Source organism: Chaetodon trifascialis, chromosome 8, assembly GCF_039877785.1.
Source record: "Chaetodon trifascialis isolate fChaTrf1 chromosome 8, fChaTrf1.hap1, whole genome shotgun sequence".
Classification (NCBI taxonomy): domain Eukaryota; kingdom Metazoa; phylum Chordata; class Actinopteri; order Chaetodontiformes; family Chaetodontidae; genus Chaetodon; species Chaetodon trifascialis.
Window position 1 is genome coordinate 11,642,946 of NC_092063.1, and position 21,667 is coordinate 11,664,612.

The 21,667-nt window shown below is 43.9% G+C and overlaps 2 protein-coding genes across 2 annotated transcripts; both read right to left on the reverse strand.

The window, feature by feature from the left end:
• Positions 1 to 267: 267 nt before the first annotated feature.
• Positions 268 to 14,490, reverse strand: LOC139335779 (NUAK family SNF1-like kinase 1). Its single transcript, XM_070969568.1, has 7 exons — positions 13,998 to 14,490; positions 9,199 to 9,319; positions 8,325 to 8,476; positions 6,695 to 6,760; positions 4,413 to 4,532; positions 3,944 to 4,076; positions 268 to 3,796 (listed from the first exon to the last, which is right to left on the reverse strand). The coding sequence occupies exons 1-7, from the start codon at positions 14,325 to 14,327 to the stop codon at positions 2,601 to 2,603; spliced, it is 2,118 nt and encodes a 705-aa protein (XP_070825669.1). The 5' UTR covers positions 14,328 to 14,490; the 3' UTR covers positions 268 to 2,600.
• Positions 14,491 to 16,084: 1,594 nt separating this feature from the next.
• Positions 16,085 to 20,511, reverse strand: LOC139335780 (kelch repeat and BTB domain-containing protein 12-like). The gene is made up of 9 exons (XM_070969569.1): positions 20,341 to 20,511; positions 20,056 to 20,237; positions 19,582 to 19,714; positions 18,917 to 19,150; positions 18,471 to 18,829; positions 18,114 to 18,387; positions 16,769 to 16,916; positions 16,411 to 16,608; positions 16,085 to 16,233 (listed from the first exon to the last, which is right to left on the reverse strand). Exons 1-9 carry the CDS (start codon positions 20,509 to 20,511, stop codon positions 16,085 to 16,087), a joined length of 1,848 nt encoding a protein of 615 aa, XP_070825670.1.
• Between the last annotated feature and the right edge of the window lie 1,156 nt (positions 20,512 to 21,667).

A 21,667-nucleotide genomic window follows, 5' to 3' on the forward strand; every position in this document is an offset into this window, starting at 1 on the left:
AAATGGATAGCTTTTGGTCGTCATAAACAACGTTCCTTGAATTCTCTGTATTGTGTTGTGTTCAGGGCCAGAGGGTCCCTAACTGTAGAGTGACATTTGAAATAATAGGGTGATTTGTCTTAAAATGCCCCTTTTCACAGTACAACATCTGTGCTTCATAATATTTGTCTTCAGTCTTTTTAAAGCTGCAGTTTGTGCTCATTTCATCTCTCATCTCCTGCTGCTTTTCCTAGTTCTCGCATCAGAAAAACAACTGGAAACTATTCAATTTCACATAATTTATTAAAATTTTCAATGACATCAACAAATAGGTATGAAATGCTCGAACAAAGTTAACAGAATTCTTTTCTCACAGTATGAAAATTACAGAGAAATTGCATCTACTGCATACATGACTTATTAAATGTCCACAGCAGCACTGGTGTTGTCAAGGTAAAAAGCAACGTGATCCACCCTTTCAAACTGTGTCTATTGGTGCATATGAGCAAATTGTGCACAGTTCATTACTGTGTAATACAAATATACTCAATAACACAGTGAAATAGGTAATGCTTTACTTTAACTTACCCTATTTCGTGTGTATAGACAGCATATGAACATTTTAAGGGATAGCTCAGGTTTTTTGAAGCAGGACTGTATGAGGTACTTATGCATAGTTAATGTATTACCTTCAGTAAATGCACCCAGGTTGGAGAAGTAGAGAGTAGTACCAGGATGGAAGCAACACAATGTACTATTCAGCAGTTTATGAAATAGATGACAATTACAAGAAAATAAAAATGAACAATTATGACTGCAACAACAACAAAATGCTGTTCACTGTGGAAGCAAGAGTACACCTTCATGAACCAGAGTGCACAGATGGAGACAGAAGAGGCCTAAAGAGAGAGAGAGGGGACATTTCTGTGGAACCTGCATTTCTTTACTGCTTGTTTGGTAAGTTGTTTCAATTATTTGTAACTACTTAGTGCTACATAGGACCTGATGTTTTAGTACAGCAGTGCTCTTCAGCAAGTGTCCATCTGGCCTATTTAGCAGTGCTCTGGACCAGTGTGTGCAGTGTTGTTTATGTGTCGAAAAGAGAGGGCTGTTTGATGGCAAGGTAAAGCCGTTCTAATATTCAAAATACAAACTGATATTGATTATTTTAGGTGGGCCTTCGTGTAGGTAGATAAAATACATTTGGGTGTCAACTCTGTCCACAGCAGTACATGCTTAGCTTCCGTGCCGATGCTCCTGTCTGATTCTCCAACCAGGGCCTGTGCTGACTGCCATCTACTGTAAGTAATACACTGACTATTCATATGATAAGTACCTTGTACAACCCCACTTCTAAAAACCCAAACCATCCCTTTAATGAATGATTCATAACACATTATATTGTAGTTGTAAGCAGATATAAGCATCTAATAATGGATTTGTCAACTACTTAGAACTCTTCCTGTGGGCACCTATAAGTGTAGGCCAGTGAATAAACAGATAATGAATGACAATATAGTAAAACACATTTCTAAAAACACTAAAATATGTCTTTAAAGGAGAAGTTATCATTGAAGAAATGTTACTTCTTCTACTGTACATCAATAAACACTTAAAAATGTCCTTATATATCTGCTTACGACTACATTTTTGCGAATTATAAACCATTAAATGTTTATATAGAGCTCATAAAAAGGGTCAAAAAAGTACTGCTGATCACAACAGTTCAGGTTAGTAGTATCTATCCTCACAACAGAGCCATCTTTAGCCAAGATTGCATTCAAACATAGCACAAATTAATGTGCATGTCCATCCACCACCACTGTACAGATCTTTTTGAGTGTAAAATGAACAGTAGGTGGGGCTAATTCTCCAGTCCCGTGCCATTAAAACCGCTGCAGAAGATGAGTGCCAGTCAAACCCAAAACAGCAGAAAACTGTGGCATTTATGCTTGTTTCATGTATTAATTTGTGGCTTGTTACAGTCTCCTCATCGCTCCACACAGATCTGGTGTTTTCATCTCGTTTATTCACTGAGCCTGTTTCAGTTGCATTTTGTCGCATTTTACTTTCATTGATACACCAACTTTTCCACCAGGCTTTTTTTCTGTGCAAAATGGCAAAAGCAGGTGGATGGAAACACTCTTGATATCTCTTGCTATTTTATTGTCACCACTAAGAGACTGATACATGGAATCACATATCCAAAATGGCACAAGATGGTTTCCAAAAACCTGCAGTGCTGACTTGACCAGATCCCAGCATCCACAGTCAGATCATCCGAACAGAAATCTGCTGTAAAATCTCCAAAGAGGATCTTTTGTGCAAGTGAGGTCAGAGTGACTTCATTAAATGGACTGTGGATTCTGCTGCATTCAGATCCCATGTCTGCAGTTCGGCAGTGTCACTGTCTTGCATTCAGAACACAATTTAAATGTCAGTGAATACACTTTTACATTGACAGTAAAATGCAGAGTTGAGTCCATGTACTCGATATGCAACCTCTCTTTTGCTAAAGTCTTTTCAAGATGGCAGACAGTGATTATCACAGAAAAGTGGACTAAACAACTGCTATTCAAACCCATTTTTCACCACACTGATGAGTCCATTATTCCTTAGGCTCATGTTAGCATTTCCTTTTGTCCTTCTTCGTCTCCACCAACCCTGTGTGCCTCGCCTCTCAGCTGCTCCAGGTTCTCCTCAGAGCTGCAGGCGCTGTGTTGCATCACCCGGGAGAAAATCCTGCGACGTGATTGGGCGCTGAGGTCTAGTAGGTCAAAGGAATCGGAGGAGAAGAGGCTGTCCTCGCTCACCACACTGGAGGGGCGGCTGCGGCGGCCCTCGGCGCCCCCTGTGGCATGGAGGAGCTGCTGCAGGGCCTCAGGGAATATCGTGGGTGCTGAAGAGAGAGATGAGTGGTGGTCGTCGGGAAGATCCAGACTGCGGGAGAACTTGCCGTTACGTTTCAGGATACCCTTCCTTCTCCGTACTGCCTCTGTGCGCATGGTGGGGCTGTCTCCTGCCGTTGGGACACAAGTGTGCTGGGTGTGGGAGCACAAATCACCTGCATCATTCTCTTTAACTCCTGCTCCAGAGATTATTTTTTCTGAGGATGAGCCATAACCCGACTCCCCTCCATACAAGTTCTTTAGTATCCCCTTCTTGGGCATTTTGGATGAGGGCTGACTGAATGTAGACGGAGGCGGCAGACTACTGGACAGGACATCAGCATGTATATATGCTCGAAAAGGCTGGGGAGTAGCATTACATGGTTGGGAGGGAGAGTTTTCTTTAGGAGGGCTGTGAAAGACTGAGTCAAAACTCCTCTGGGGTTTCAGAATACCTTTTGGTTTCTTTCTTTCAATGGTGGAAGTGGCGGAAATTGCAGCAGAGGTGGCAACTGTTCCACAAGCACCACCACAAGCTCCCAGTGCAGTCTGGGGAATTGCATTCTCCTTGCGTGACTTCCTGAGGCTCGACATTCCTCCGCGTACCCTTCCTCCCCCTCCTCCTCCATGGTCGCTCTTCAGAGGTAAGCTGAAGTAAAAGGGGTGGGGAGAGAGCTGAGGGGGACAGGAAGAGTCTGAGGATAGGCACCCTGGGTCAACAGTCAAGTTGCTAGCAGCTGCGACCCGATTCTGCCAGTCGATGTAGCGAGCCAGCAGTGGGGAGGGGCATTCTTGATGCGGAGATGAAGGGCAGTCACACACACTCTCTTCAAAACCCCAGTTCACCCACCAGTGGTTGGCCACATCCTCTATCGTAGCCCTCTCATCCACATGCACTGTCAACAACCAGTCGATAAGAGCGCAGGCGTCTGGAGGGAACATAGTCAGAAGGTATTTATAGCAGCTACACTAGAAAATAATGTAATTAACAGATATGACTGAAAACAACAAACATCAGACACTCTGATGATTAGAAATATAATGCTGATGGAGACATAGACACTGTAAAGGATTACCTGAGGGGGGGTTGGGTCTGCGGTAGCGGCCTTGGCTGATCTGCTCTGTGAGCGTGGTGTGGCTGGCCCCGTCAAATGGCATGCTGCTGTACACCAGGGCATACAGCAACACCCCCAGCGCCCAGCAGTCCACCTAGCACATAGAAACACATAACAAAGTCAGATTTAATAGAACATTCAGCTTTAAAGCGGCACTAATAAATATCTGTATATTATCTGCATATATATAAAAAGCCATGTGTGACATGACAGGTGTCCCTGGTGGTGGTGAGCCCATGCAGAATAATGACCTGACTCTGTAGTTCCTCTCAGCTTAGCACTTTATCGTCTTTCAGCTCTTTGTTTTGGTTCTAGGGCAACAACTTTACTGAGTTGGTATGAACAGCACGCTATGATGTAACTTCAGAAACATCCATAGTTTGGAAAATTGTCTAATGAGGAAACCAGTGATAGCTGTGTCTTGACCCACCTCTGGCCCCTGGTAGGGCAGTCCTTTCACTATCTCTGGGGCAGCATAGAGTGGACTTCCACAGTAGGTCTGCAGCAGAGTGCCCCTCTCGAAGTGATTGGAAAGGCCAAAGTCAGCCAGCTGTCACAGAAAAAATGAACAACTATGACAACAATACATATGAAATGAAACCTTGAAAAATATGTAAAAAAAAATACGACCAAACAACAAGTTTTAGAGAAAGAATTTTCTCAGCTGTGGGCACAAAAGACCAGTCCAGCATGTGTGTGTAGCTGTGTGTTCATGTCTGTTGGGTTCATGTGACAGTGAGTCTCAGTCACAGATGACATAACAGCTGCATTTACAAAAAAAATATCCAGACGGAAAAAAGTGTTTTCAAACTTCTATTGCTCAATAAAAGGGGGGTAAAAGTTCAGAGTGTTTCCTTTCAAAAGAGACCAAATCCATGCATGTCCTCCAAATGGTCCTCCAGTTTACTCTTTGATAGGCGTTTTAGGCTCATGTTTACTGGAATAGTAAGGGGCTTTAACTTTATGACTGAATGGACTAATCAATTAACACTGCACTGTTTACAAATTTCACTCACCAATTCACTTCAACGCTCATTGTCAGACGATCCACATTCCAATTTAGTGAGCATATACTGCAAACTCTTACCCATGTGGTAAAAACACAATAACTCAAAGCAATTCCTTTTAAAGGAGCCAAAAGTAGGTATGCTGGAGTGTTGCCAGTGTAAGTGTGAGTGAGGAAGGAGAAGAGGGCCAAAAACATCAGGCTGCTTACACTCACGTCACGGAACAATCACTCACTTGAGGCTGCGAGAGCCACACGCAGACAGACCGAGGCTCCTCTCTATCTGAGGACATTATTAACATGGGCACCAGTCCGCTATCAGCCCCTCTGGTGTTAAAAATACTCAACATGACAGCTTTATTTCCGTGGAACAGAGGTTCAGGGGAATAGAGACCTCACAGATGTGTATATAAGAGTTCATGTTATGCATACAGTGGCAATGATGATGTGTAGACTGAGCATGTGAGTTGTGCAGTTTATACAGCTTTACGTTCTGCAAGCTACAGTGTGTTTGTGTGTGTGCGTTCTGCAGCGTAAATTCTCCTCCACCACAAGAGTTGTACATCTGTGTGAGGCTCCTGAAGAGACATTCCTCAGTGCCGAACACTTGTATGAGACGCGCTCTTTCTTCAAAGGGTTAATACAGATGCCTCCTGTACACATGTCTGGGAATCACATGGCCTGTTGTGAAAAGCCACCGTCTCTCACACGCATGCTGATCACTGGTGTTCTACAGTGGCTCGCAGCCTGCGAGGTTCTTGTGATAATATCATGTGAGAAGTAAGTGAAATTTGGTGTGACGAGCATAATCATCTGGCTTGTCTGAGCTACGATCTTATTCATGTTTGGCTTAATACAGTATCAGTGCTTTTTCACTGGACAAGAAGAAACTCTTGTCATGTCAAAACATGCCATTGAGCAGCTATAGTGTTGGCATAACTTGCAGATGCATTGCACAGAGGCTTGGTCATTTCCTGCAGCGGATTCTGTGAGAGGGCGGTGTGGTGAACCTCAGGTTTGCAATGAATGAAGAGCCAATGCGAGGTCTGACACGGCGTGTTTTCTTTTGACGGACAGACGGGGCATACTTATATTAAAACCCTCCGATTGGCGCGATTGCCACTGGATTCCCTGCATTCCCCTTTGGCTGTGCGCAGCTCCCATATAAGGAGAGGAGGCACCCAAATAAGGCAAAAAACGACCCCTGGGTTCTTTTATAAGACCAGCAGTATGTTTGTGCTGGTTGAGTGTGCATGGCTTAACAACACATAAAAATTGCTGTGGGCAGAAACTGCTCCAATGTATGTTCTGAATGTGCATTTTGTTTGTATTTTATTTTGGAGCTAGCAAGATAATCCATTATCATCTGTACTACGTGAAGCTTCACTCCGGCATGCTAAGTGCAGCAGTGGAAAAAGATTTTTTTCCTGAAATATATCAGCCACTGTGTCATAAAGATGTATGTCTTTTATGTTCCAAAATAAAAGTCTAATCAGGGGTCTTCAGATGAGCCATGAAAATAATCCATGACGTATTTAACGTTTGGGCCAACATTGCTTTTGTCAGTGGACATCTGTTATTTTATCCAAGCATGAATGACTTGTTTTTGGAAGGAATCTCTCATTTATTTTCCCAAACGCGCACAAGCACCCTCTTTGTTTGAAAGTGACATGGAGCTCAGCTTGTGTGTGTTTTATCGATCTTACCTTTACGTTCAAATCTTGATCTAATAGGATATTCTCCAGCTTGAGGTCTCGATGCACAACACCGTTCTGCAAGAAAAAGCAGAGACGCATGATGTCCTGTGCTCCCTCCAGTCTACAGTTAGATGTGTTCCCTCTGCATGCAAACATAAGACTGAAGAGTGTGAAGTTTACAATATAAACCCAGCCTGTGGTGCATGGGCAGTTCATCTTTTATTAAAAACTTTCTGACCATTAACATTCCACTTGGGCCTCATGTTGCAGGGCCAACATATCAGAGAGCCTCGAGAAAGACTCTCAGACTTTTTAATTGTCAAAAGGCATGAGGAAGTGCTTTGTTTGGGTTAATTCATCTGATGAGATGCGATCTGATCCCCGATAGCATTAAGCACCTGGAAGCCAACACGAGGCCAGAGAGTGTAGACAGCTGTGGAGCCTGGCGAGGAAAAGCCAGAGTACGTTGGATGTTTGATGGGGGGAAAAGCTTGTTGCAGGATCACGTGTGTTTTCCTGACATTGATTTGGTGGCAAACCATAAGAAGAGACAGTGCCGCTCTAGATAACTGTGGCCACGCAGGAAGCCCTGTGATGCAGGGAAACTTTAAACATTGCTGTCAGTTTCTCTCAAATCACTGGTTAATGAGCCAGAATAGCCCCCTTTCTTTTGCTAATTACATCCTCTTCAGAGCACTTAAGCGGAGGACCTGACTCATGACCTTACTCAATGTTTTGTGCACAGTATGTACAGAATGTAAGCCTCAATGTGCCTGTATGTGTGTGCGTGTATGCAAGGCAGAGAGAAACAGAAAGAAAGACAGAAGAAATATATGTTGACCATGTTATTATTCTTTCTATTTCAAATGACTTCAAACAGATCTGAAGATAAAAAAAGCAGCAAATGATTTAGAATTATTTTCATTCTTCTCCTGAAGCCTCAATAGTCCTTCCATGTGCCTTGCATACCTCAGAGGCACATTCAATAATTCATTCATGCTGGAACATTCATGTCTATTTTGGGACAATATTTGAGGGCACAAAATCCACCTCCCTGCCTGCTACAAAAAGCTGCAGGAGCTGAATGATAATCTCTGAGTTTAATGTGAGGGATTCATGAAGAAGCCAACGTGCCAAAATAAGACTGCTAGGAAACAAAAACATGTCTGTCAGGCCCAGATCCTCACTTCTTCCGCACTGCACTTCTGCATTCATAGGATTTATTCATCTCCTCAATAATTCCTTTTATTTGGCTTCCCGTTTGATATTATGTACACAACAGCTGAAACAAAGAAGAATCTGTTCCTTTGCCAGGGCTTACAGTACTGTGGAGGGATGAAGGAGGCTCATTTAGGCAATGTGTTTGTTAAATGTGTCAGTGTGTGACTGTAAAAAACAATCAAGGGATAATGCGCTCTTAACCCAGAGAGATCTGAAAACTCAAGTCAAGTTTTCCTGCAGAATTAGGATTAGGATTTAGTGGATTTAGTGGTACAGTATTTGCTTGTGCACAGCTGAATACCGCAGCATGCAATTCAGCACGTGCTTACATGTGGTCAATTTATACTAAATTCCAGTGGTGTTTTCGCAGAAAGTATGTGTGTGTCGACAGTATGTGTGTATGTGCATGTATGGAAACCTTGTGGCAGTAGTGGACAGCAGATGTGATTTGTCTGAAGATGCCTCTGGCTTCTGTTTCTGGCAGTCTCCTCCTCTCCTGGATGTAATCGTACAGCTCTCCCCTGCTAGCGTACTCCATCACTATCACAATCTTATCCCGGCTCTCGAACACTGCACAGGGCACAGGACACATTTACAGTGCGGCATGATGCATATGTTTATTATACAACAACAACAGCTGCTTTTCTGCATGTGCAGAATAACATGGAGACACAAACAATTAAGACGTTGGAAATTTCATATGTGTAGATCAATGTAGAGTTTACATCTGATTCCTTTGGTGAAAGTCTGTGAGTCTATGTTTCTGAATTTCTGTATGTCTTTTCCACTTGAAGCTGTGTACTTAAACTGTTTACTGTAACCAGAACACAACACAATTTCCATGAGGTTATATTCCAACCTGATAAAGGTTTCCCAATCCAAAAACATAATTAGGTAAAGTGAGTGCAAGTGACCAACACGTGTGGAGGATTGCTGGTTCCCTGTTGATGTTTGTAGTTTGAAATTAATTTGAAATACGCTCAAATATGTGGATTCACATGACAAAAAGTGTCAACAGGATAAAACCCAAGAATGGGTATTAAATATTAAAGAGTTCTGACGGATCAGGTTGATATATTTTTGCTATTGTAAATGAATCTGCTGAAAATACCCAAAGCCACAGTGTGTTAGATCTCTTCTCAAAACCGTTTTTAAAGACAGAAATCCATGAAAATGGTTCACAAATATATAGTCTCATGTAACTAAAGTCTAAAAATCTGCCTGGTGATGAGAATAAAAAGTAATCATTCACGATGATATCTCGTTTTTTGATACTGCATTTGTGGATTTACCCTCGTGGAAGCGTATGATGTTGGAGTGCCTGAGTGAGGCGGTGATCTCGATCTCCCTCTGGATGTGAATCCTGTCCAGGTCGTCGGTGATGCGCTCCTTGCGGATCGACTTGATCGCCACCTGAGAAAGAAGACACATGAGTACGTCTGCAAACATTATATGAATCTTTGTGTTCAAATCACACATATTTTGATCACTGTAATACTTGAACACAGCTCTAGAGCTAATATTTCAGCATTAGGGGATACTTGCAACCCTCGTTGTTGTTGCCCATCTTCACAGAAGAGACATCTGGTGCCAATAAACACAGATTCCTCTTTAAGTAACTCTGCAAACCCAACATTCAGCTAATTTCTCCATCACCTCCTTCACAACTTGAGTAATGCACATGCAAATGCACAGTTCAAGTACTACTTGTATAGACATGCATGGAAACAAAGACATGCATCCTGTTGATACATCCTGTCTCTCTCTCACACACACACACAGAAATCAAATCTCTGGGTATTAGAGGTGATTATGTGGGTTTTAAGGGCTGGATGGTGCGAGCAGGTCTCCTGTGATCTGAGCACGCTCAGAAGCAGAAGGTTGACAGCTGCACTGTTCACACTCTACTTCATTAATCCCAGGCACTTACTGTACCCCGAACCCCCCAACCACCAAACACACACATATACACCAAAACAGACACTCCAACATGAGCCCCTAAACCTCTTTGGGTAGACTAGCTGTCACCAAAATGGCCCCATGCAAGGACATAATATGAAATACAAAAAGGACAACCAAAGAGTTGGCAGATGTGGTACAATGTGCAGATGAGGCTTCAGGACCACTTTGTAAGGTTAACATCCTAACATAGCACTGATCATACCCCTGTGAAATTCTGTCAAACCCTGCAATGTCCCTATAGGCGAGCAGGCCTCTCCTCTGGGTCGCAACTCCAACATTCTCAGCTGCCGCAAAAACCGTCTACAAGACACTGGAAGAAACAATTCACACGCTCCATCAACCACCATGGTTATGCAACACAAACACACTCCAGGGAACTGCTGGGACTGACCTGACCTTCTATCGCTGATGTGACGCTATCCAGCAAGGGAGAACATTTGTGTTTTTAGGTTTATATCGTTCCTATAAACAAGTGCTGAGATATGAGGATTGTTCTCACATCACCAGACTCTCCAGACTTACGTGGCATCCCTGTCCATCCAGAAGTACTGGGTCAGAGATTAGGCCACACATATTCTGTGGTTGTCAGCTGAGTGGCACATGTCCAAGCTTGGGGGGCTATTAACGTGTACGCTTGCATGCTCGTGAATGTTTTCTGACCCAAATACCTGCTGGCTGGGAAAGCAAGGAAAGGGGAGACTATGAAATAAGCTGGAGGAGTGAGGAGGGAGGGGATAGGAGGCAGCTAGCAGGTGAAAGGAATGGATAAAGTATGTCAAAGCATGTGGACTCAGGGCAAAAAGGCTTGTATGAGCTCTGACTTACCCCCCGGACATGGCATTAAGGCCTGCTCAGTAGAGCACAGAGAAGAGAGACACACTCTGGTTATTGTTCAGCCTTCAGGGCAATAAGAGCATTTTTTTAAGGGGCACGTGTGTGTGGAGGAAGTGTGTGTATGTGGGTGCAATGATCTCATCCTTGTGAATGCAAATGTGCTGGGTACACGTCATGACTAAGAGTGACCTCTAAAGTATCCTCCTGCCTAACAATGTCTCATTGTTCACCCAAATAACGTCCTGTGTGTGAGATTTTAGCCAAAAGTGCCAAACTGTAACAGAATGCATGTTGAAGACACAAGTAGCCATGTGTGTGAGTCACACAGATGTAATCAGATGAGCAGCAGAGGGACACACCGTACATGTTGGAATGGTACTGCCAATACAGATGTACAAAATGTACAGAAATGCTCGACGTTCTGCTCAGCCATCTCAAGGCTTAATTTAAACCAGACAAAGTGGAACATCTATTTTCCCTCTGCTCCTCTTCTTCTCCTCTTCTTCATTTGTATTGCAGTGGCTCCAGTGTACTATTTGTGTCTTCAAAACAATGTTCCCCAGTTGCACAAATCTTTAGACTGTTGACTTATTACAGGTGTTTTGTTAATATGTGAAGTCATGATGGGGGTTGGGGTTGGCCAATCATGAACTTCCTGTGCTGTTTTTCTCACACACACACACACACACACACACACACACACACACACACACACACACACACACACACACACACACACACACACACACACACACACACACACACACACACACACATCCCAAGAGCCTGAGCATCAGCAAAGATCCCTGCTGCATCTGTGAAAGATTTAACAGCAGGATTATACAGGCTTGTAGCCAAATACAAATAGACTCTTGACCTCATCATCCAGCTATGCACACTGTCCCCTGCCATAACCAGGAACTAGTACTACTGGAGTACTGTGCTGTGTATTTATGATGGGAGATAGGAAATAGACATGACAAAAACTCAATGCATAAAGAAAAATAGGGCCAAACAATATAGTTTCAGTACTGACATCTAAATGTATACATGCATGGCAGAAAACAAAAACTAGCATGGTTGATGTCACATGATTCCAAATGATGATTTTTTCTGTTTATTTTATGTCACTATAACAGTATAAAATGAGAGTTTAATACACATACACCTTAAGTATGTTCTCAAATGAGCTGAAACTGAAGAACCTGTCCAGAAGTATTAAGGTCTACACAGCCAAGCTCTTTTTTTCCCATGTGTTTTTTCCTGACATTGAACCATGTGCTGAGGGAGCTTATTTGTCTGAACCAGCTGATGGAAACACACCTAATGCTCTTTCTCAAAAGAAAATGCAAAGTAATGTGTCTTTCCATCCACTACCATTGTTTGAATATTAGAACTTAAGCATCTCCAGATAAACAGTTGGTGGTGCTAATTCTCCACTCAGGAGACGCCATTAAACCATACCAGAGGGAGGGGATGCAACAAGATGATGCCATTGACAGAGCTCCCCTCAAATGGTGGAAAACTATGTGGAAACAGTGATGGAAAAAAATGCATTTTTGTTAGTTTCCTCAAGCTGTTTATACACAGGTGAGTGGAAACGTTTCTAACATTACGCAAAATGATCGCGGTAGCTCAGATAATCATAATCAAGTGATGTTATGTAATAAGCGTGATGGGCCTGCATGCAATAACAAAGGCATATCTGTGTGTGGGTTGTTGCATGGCATGCTTTTCTGTCTTTGGAAGTTAAAAGTTGCACATATCTGGTGAAGTTATAGAACTTTTATCAACATCAGAATGTACATTGCACCAAACAAAAACGTCTTAATGCTATTTTTTCAAACATAATTTAACCTTAAAGACGAGTCAGGCTCCCAGCCAGCATAAGTGACCTATGGCACAGATGAGCAACCCTGCATAGCCAAGACCCAGTATTCATCATCCTTTCCTTCCACTGCATCCTGTACATTAGTCACCACAGACATTGTACAGGGACAATCTCAAGTCAGCTATTTACTGTAATCTCAAACCACTGCTGCTGTCTCCTCTTCCTCCTCTTCTTCCTCCTTGCTCTAAAACTGTCTCCTCCTCTGTCTCCTTCCCGCACTCAAACAACAGCCCCCTGGTCTTGTTTCCAAAAATAATGTCCGTTTTGTTTCAAAGAATCCTTGGTATGTGCTGGCTACTAGCTCAAAGAATTCAGCATTTTCCCCCTGTCCCACCATACCCACTCATCCTGCGTGCACACACACACACACACACAAACACACACACACACACACACACACACACACACACACACACACACACACACACACACACACACACACTCCTCTCTCTGTATCTCTGTATCCATCAGTCTCCTTCTTTTCCTCTGTCTTTCACTGCCTCTCTCTGGCCTTTCTCTCTTGCCGATGTAGGTCTCACAGTTACACTGAAAGCAGTCTCACTTCCACAATCTGATTGCAAAAAAAAAAAGATTATCCCTATTACAGCGTGTTTGTTTACTAAAAAAAAGGAGGGGAATTCGAAGCTGACGGGGTATCTGTCTCCTTGTGCTCAGATCCCAGCAGAGTGAGGGATTAAACCCGGACTGCAGACATAAACCCACGATTATTCAAAGTAATCTGGCTGCACATTCTGTATGTAACCTGGATATTGAGAATGTTAAATGTTAAGTTAAATAGAGACATATTATATTATTGTGTGTGCCTGTTGTGTGTGTGTGATTGTGTTCTGGTAAAGGGGGTCAGACTCTTATTGGAGGAGACCTATTGTAGTAACTTTATCCCCTTGGTCAAGTGCTGAGTGAGTCAGACCAAAGGAATCTCAGGCTGGCAGCACAGGAAGCAAGAACTGGGTTCAGCATCAGCCCATGAGCTCACCCACACACACACACACACACACGCACACACACACACACACACACACACACACACACACACACACACACACACACACACACACACACACACACACAGAGTTAAGAGGCACACATGTCATCCAGGAGCATCCAGGGCAACAGTCTTGGATGCTCCTGGATGTCATGTGTGCTCAATACCTCCCAGGATGACAAAAGCATGAGCAGTGTATGACACCATCTCTATATATCGTTTGTGTGGATTAGAGCAGGTTAAGAGGTCAAAGATTTTCATGAAGAGGTACATCATAATGCACATCATTTAGCACCATCTTCCTTCTGCATGTCTAATGTTTAAGGTTAGAGAAGAGACGCAGATCACAGCTGTGGAAAGCTTAAAATCATATTTGCATCTTGCTCACCAACACTCACCGTTTTCTGGCTTGCCCTCTCTACCGCCTTCTTCACTTTGCCGTAGGTGCCTTTCCCCAGAGTCTCCATCACCTCATAGCGATGTTTCAAGTTGTGCTTGTGCTGGTGTTTCTTCACTTCCATCCGCGCTGTGGCAGTCGGTGCCCGGCCCACCGCCTCCACATCTGACTTTATCTGAGGGTGGTCCGCGCTGCAGGGTCGGCGGCTGTCCAGCCTCGGCGACTCCTCGCCGGCATGGTGGCCACTGGATGCCGCGTCCTGCAGACAACCGAGCTCGGACTGGTGGCTGCTGTTCATTGCGCCTCTGCTGTCTGCCTCACGTCTGCCCATCCTCTCTGCGCACTGCGCGCACCTGTCAGGCGCAGCGTTCACTGGGACTGGACTCCCCAAATGACTTTGAGTTTAGAAGGAAAGCAGCTAAAGTGCGCATATAGAGCGTTATCAAAGCCACGGATCTGCACAAACGAGCACATTCAAACAAGACAAACGATCCATTTGAGCAGCGGCTGTTTTCTCCTTCTCACCCTCTGCCCAAACACACAGCAACAGGAGCGATGAGAACCACATGGTCCGGAGCGATGGGTGGAGCCAGCTCGGATAGCAACATCCCGGGGCGTCACACTCATTTGGGATCCGTTTGGGTTTTCCGAGGGTTCATGTTGAACCGGCACAGAAGCAGGAGAGAGGGGAAGAAGGCATGCATGGAATGCCATGCGGGTCAGACACTCACCCTAAATCCCCCACTTCAGTCAGACGCGTTTGTTGATGCTTTGCCCCGCGCTGAGCGCTGAAAAAATAAATTCTGGAGGAGACTTTGAAGAAACTGGGAGGAAACAGAGACTTTGAAGTCAGAGAGGATTTCGGTTTATTTCAAACCGACGTATAAATAAGGAAACATAAGAGCTTGTTGATCTATGGAAAGACAGCTTAACTGGTATTAGATTCTTACCCCACATATAAGTTTATAAAAATTAAAAAAAAAAAGAAAAGAAAAAGTGATTGTACGATTACAGGACCACGATACAATAACACTTACTTATATTTAGCCTTTATTTTGGCAAAAATGTATCAGTTAGCGAATCATTTATGTGCTTTTAAGGATGTCAAATAATTATTGCACAACCAAAAATTTCATACAAGAATCCTAATTTATATATCCGAAAGGACTAAAGCAATGTAATTTGGCAGATTTTTAACATCCAGGCTTATGCAATGACATATGCAATGACTAATTAACTACACTAACTCTTAAAAAGCGCACAACAAAAATCACAGTACGTGTCATTTGTTGAAATGCTTAAATAGTTTGGCATTTGGGGGATTTTTTTTTTTTTTTTTTTTTTTTTGCTCAGAGTTAGACAGGAAGATTGATACCACTCCCACACTTTTCTGTTGAAGCTGTTTATGAAGCTGGAGTCTGGAGATGGCTAGCTTAGCTTAGCATAAAAACTGGAAAAGCCGGCTCTGTGCAAACATTTTTAAGCTTATTTATTAAGCTAAACTACTGATCTTCTGATCATAGCTCCATATTTTAAAGAAAGACGTGAAAGGGAAATCATCCTTCTCATCTTTCAACAAGAAATCGACTAAGCATATTTCCCAAAGTGGCGAACCATTCCCTTAAAATGCCAAACATGTTTTGGGACAATCAGCCCGTTGTGGTCATGCAATCACTGACTGTTGTTTGTCAGAGGCAAGGCGGAGGAGATGTGTGACGCCAGAGACTGCTGTTTGCATCATGTTTCCTACCAACAGACAACACTGGTTTCTTTTAACCATGACCACAATCTCTCCCTACTCTTACTCAAGTGGTTTAAATCTCCTAAACGAAACCAAACCTTAACCGCTGCGGTGGGAGATGAGAAAACGTTCACATGAAATGTTTTTGTAAAGGCCATGTGGGTCATTTTCAAAGAAACTGACCAGTTTTGTTGTTTTGGGTGTGACGATTTGTTGATGGTTACATGTGAAGTCAAGGAATCAAACCAGGTTTGGATAAAGATATATGAGGTTTAAAAGACGCTTAAAGAGGCTTGTTTCCCGCACATCCTGACCCCTGGCACCGTTGCTCAGAGTCAGGAGATGAATTAGGGTGTGAAGAGGTCTCGAGGATTGAGGTTAGCCACCAGACAGACGTCATAGCTGTCATGCATGGCTGCTCGTCTCTCCACCACCGTCCACACATTGTCTGCAGGGTCCAACTCCAGAATCTCCTTAGTTATGATCTCATGACGGCCTGCAGGCATGAGAGGAAGTATATAAGTTACAGCTGACCACAATCTAATTTCCGGAGGTGCTGCTTCACCAGTTAGCTGCCATTGCTCACTCTGATGCAGTGCAACAGGAGGCATTTCAGCCTGAAGTGAGAGACCACACAAAGCAAAAAGAAAAAAGGGCTGATTCACTAACTGACCGGCCCCCTTGTAGTATCCACAGAGGTAAAGCTTGCCCTCCACTACTCCTATGTTGGAGGCGTTGGTTCGGTGGGAGAGTAAAGATGAGGGAAGGGTTGGTCCTGCCCTCCAGGTGTCTGTGTCTGGGTTATAGATCTCCACTGAGCTTAGACAGCGACGTGATTGTCCACGGTCCTCTCCGTCACATCCTATACCTCCTGAAGAATGCACGCACACACACACACACACGCACACACACACACACACACACACACACACACACACACACACACACACACACACACACACGTCATCTGGCTGCATTCTTCCTCATTCAGAATGACTAGGAATACACTGCAGTCTGTGTTAGAGTCTGACCTAATATGTAGATTTCTCCATTGAGCACAGCCGTGCCGCAGCGGTACCTGGAGTACTTCATGCTGGCACACTCTGTCCACCTGTCCCTGCCAGGGTCAAACTGAAACACACGGTTACTCAGCTTGTCAGGCTCCTCATCTGGCTGGTGCTGAGGAGGGAGAAGAGAGAGTCGGACAGAAGGGGGAAGAAAAAGGCAAGAAAGTGAGGTGAGAGCTGAGAAATGAGAAGCAGCAGAGGGGAAAGAGTGAAGGACTGAGAAGATAAGCGTTACACGAAGTCTTCCACCAAATCACTTGACTTGCTTTAAGCACACAGTATCTCATTTTTGCTGCCAGAGGTCTCTTAACCAAAACAATAACAAAAGAAGTAGTTCATGACGTTGTCCAGGAGCGGGGGATCACGGGAGTTGTTGATTTCATTGTTAAACAACCACCATTGCTAACTGGTAGATGTTACAGTCTTTCAGCCCATTCATCTCAGTGTCAGTATTAAAAATGATAAATAAAATGGGTAATTGGGCAAATGCAGTCACTGAGGAAATGCCATTGAGGAGCAAATCAATGACTCCAAAAGTGCACAAAAATTATTGTAGGAATATTTATTTCCATAGGAGGATTATGGAGGTTGCAACTGGCTAATTCTTGAAAACTGAGATTCTTGGCTGGGTTTTAACCATTTTGGATGGTTTTTAAAGCAGTCTTTGTGTGCAACAATAAAACTAAAAATATGTTACTGCCATGAACAGTCAACAGAAAACATAATTCAACAAAACGGGTACAGTGTATCTGTTGTGGATGTGTGGAGATTGGCCGGGCTGATGTTCAGTTCCCAGTCTGAATTGCTATCCCAGTCCAGCCCTGCTGGAGGGCACAAAAGTCTGGAATTTTGAAATTCAACACACAGAGGATTTACAGCCAATGAAAGCTATTTCTCTATGAGTAAATATGCAACCATCAAATTCAAGTTTATTTACACCTGAAAATTCAGCTTCATCAGGACTGTGTGGGTGTGGACTGAGGGCGTTTGATTAACAGTGCTTGCAACATGAGCAAACAACTCTACAACTTCATCACATTTAGATTCAAACACAGCAAAATCCTGATCAGTGTGCAGAAATATGTGACCGACAACTATTCTGGTCAAAAAGTGTGTGTTCATGTTGGACCCTGAGAAAACAAATTTTCAGGGCCTTTAAATAATTGACTTTTTACCTGTGGGCAAAGTCTTCAGTTTATTTACTGTCAGCAGACTAGCCTGCCTCCTGCTGCTCAAGGACACTTCAGCACACACATCTACAGCACTGTTAATATTGACTTTCAGTGTTTTCTGACAGGTGTGTGTGTACCTGTGGTGTCCAGCCACCCAGCACATAGAGATGCTCCTTCACACTGACGGCACAGTGGCAGGCTAAGGGGAGAGGCAGTGGGGCGAAGCTGAGCCAGCTGCCTCCTCTCTTCAGCGACCACCTGTCCACACTGTCGGTGATGATGTAGTGATTTCGTACTTTCATCTGACCGCCTATCATATAGAGGGCATCACCTAGCAGCCCAACTGCATACATGTCCCTGTATGCTGCTGTGCACAGCGCCACCCAGCTGCTCTCCTCTGAATTATCATACCTGGAACATAAACATTATGTCTGGTGTTAAATACAGTTCCACTGAAAAATATGGATTTCTTATACATGAGCACACATGAACACCTGTAGATATCCACCCTCTTCATCCTGTGTTGATCTTCTGCCTCTATGGCAACCAAAATGTTGTTGTCCCGCGTCACTGCCCCAGCTGTGATCTGTCCCAAGCTTCCACAGGCCCTCAGTGGAGAGGAGATGTAGTAAGTCTTTCTACCATGGGGGGAAAAGCAAAAACTGAGGTCAGCAACTCCTCCACGGCGAGCTGGCACTCCCTCCTTGTTCACCCCACCCAAGCAGAGCAGCAGGTCTGTGGTCTCCATGCCATAACGAAGGGCTGGCCGAGGTGGAGCTGATGTTGCACAGAGACCTGAGGTCTGGAGAGCAGCGTCAATCATCCCAAAGCACTCAGCATCCCGCAACAATACCTGGAGGATTAATTACAGGCATGGTAGTCTGTCAGTCTACTGATAAATGTGGATGAGGACACATTTTCCCTCCCTTTCGTCTCTCACCGGGTTTCTTCTCCTGGCCTTACGGAGGAATCCAGGATCCACAAGCTCCAGTCGGACACGCCTGAGTAACTCCACAGCCCGGGCTTCACTCTGTGAGTCCCCCCTTCGCCTCTCCACCCAACGCAGCACCAGCTCCAGCACAACCTGCTCCTGTGATATGTTGAGATCATCTGAACCCAGCAGATCCCCAAGACTCTGGGCATCCAATTCCAGCACTTCTTCTTCCTCACAAACCTCGAGACAGCAAGATAAAGAAGTGGTAAAACAATGAAGAGTGTTGAAGGGAATCATATCAACACTGGTAATTCCCTGAGTATCCCAACACCTGACTGTGCGTCACTGTGCAAAAAATATGCAAGTACCTTCTGCCGCCTAGTGGCAACATTAAGTAGTGTTTTCTTTATTGCTACCGTCCCATCATCTTGTATACTGTTGTCAGGCATTGTTTTGCCCCCCAAAAAATGTTATGGCACTTGACAAAGAGCATCATCAAAGAATTATCACATCATCTGTTCTGACCTGCGATAGGAAGTGGGTCGCCTGTACACACATACTGTAAGGCAGTAATTGTTATAAATGATAATCAGGCCAAATTCTCTTCAACATGTTCACCTTAGATCCAAGAATCTGAGAATATTTGACACAATTATTACTTAATGTCCCACCTCTGCAAAGTGTTGGCAGACGTATCGCAAGGCACTGTTGGCCAGACCACTGGCCCCCAGGTCTCTGGCCCAGTGGTACAGACCGACACAGTTGGAGGCGTCCATGCGGGCCTCCATGTGGCTCTGACACAACCTGAAGCAGTAGCAACAAGGTAGTGATGGGAACAAGATGTCATCAGTACTTCTAACATACTTAGGTCACTGCTCTCTATACTGCTTACACACCTGACTATTATTGTTCTTCACAAATGATGTTACAGGTAGAATAAAATTACCATGATGTCCCTATTGTCCTTTACTGCAGAGGAAGACTGTACACGTCCTGTTCATACTAATAGTAATAATAAAACTGCTTTACGAGAAAGAAATCACATGGGCCAAGTGAGTGCTTTACAGAGAAGAGACATAATGGACATATAAACAGATAAATGTTAGTTTTTAGAATAATGATCAATTCCCAGTCTCTTTCCTTACCTGAAGGCTCCATCTACATGGAGCAGGAATGCAGCAGCAGCCACTCCCTGGATGTTGTCATTAGAAAGTGGAAGATGAGCTTGGTACATGTAGTCCAGCAGCAGCTCCAGGCTCTGAGCTGGAGTGTCTCTGAGAGGTACCTCTCCTCCACGGGTCTCCTTCAGACCACATGTAAACATAGCCTGGACAAACAGGATTCATCAAATAATGCAAAACACGGGTTGCATCAACTTGAATTTTCCTGTATCAGCACAATCATTCTCAATAACTGCATGGCCACTTTACCTGGAAGTAAGGGCTGAATGCAGACAGCACCACCTTGTGGCATGGAAAGGGAATCCCCTCCGCCACCAGCACCACATCAGTGAGCTCCTCAGCCGCTCTCATCCTCTCCAGCTGCCTGAGCAGAAGCGAGCCATGCTCTGCCTGAACAGAGCCCAGCGCTGGTGCATCCATGGATCGCTGCGCTGAATGTCTGCGCCACTTTGGTCAGCGTAGAGAGGAAGACCTTGAAGCAGCGCTGTGCCAAACACACACACAATAAGAGAGTCTTGGTCGTGGAGTTCTGGTTCATACAAAAAATCAGCATCTTTCTTAAGTAAAAGTACAAAACTGTTAACAGCATTAGCAGTATGTTTGTGAAATGTTGCATAATCTATCATTCTCGAGCCTCAAACAGTTATTTAAATGAAAGCTGAGAGGTTTAGAGGGGAAATGTCTCTTTTTGTGGAACTGTTTACAACAAACATAACAACGGGCTGCAAATAGACATTGTTTTGTCGTAAAGGGTCACAAACCAAAAATGGCTGGAAACCGCTGGTTTGATCTTTCACAGTATTTTCTATTTTGTTGCATTATTATTTTGAAAATCCATTTTATGTTGAGGTTTGTCATCTCACCAGGGCAAAGCAAAGAAAATCATCGTAGGCTCACAGCTAAACACCAGGTTTCCCTTGTAGAGAGATTTTGAGATCTGTAATTTGAGCGCAAACCACAGATGTAATTTTAATCAAAACATGAATCCACTGGTCTGATTGAAATGCTGCATGAAAACCAAAAAAGTTTTCCAAGGTGAAGACTGACGGCTGCATTTAGGCTGTAATTATGTTCAGTGAACTGGATCCTTGTACAGAGCACATTTGGTTCCACTTTCTCGAACTGAGGTTATGAATCAGTTTACTGCTACTGCTCGCTATAGTGCGAATGCAATGAATGCACAAAACATTTGGTTGTTTCCAATGAATTACACAAAGAAGCCAGCATTAGGAAGACATCTCTAATATTTTGTTTTATTTAATTATAGGCTACTGCATGACATGCGGTGAAACACTACTGAGAACAAACAGCAGATGGTGTTTGGATGGTTGGGACAGGTACTGAATGGCTTTGCTCTCTTCTTAGAGGCCTGTCTTGTTGAACAGTATCGTAAACTGGTTCCGCCCCCATGCAGCTGCCCTACCAACTCACATGCTTATGGAGACGGTAATGACACTGTCAGTGGGTGTGCCAAACATACACAGGTCATACGCAGGTCACCTCACTCCAGGCAGACATGCACAAAGTTCAGAGTATGAGCAGAAGCATGCTAGCATGACTTAAGCTAAGCACATGC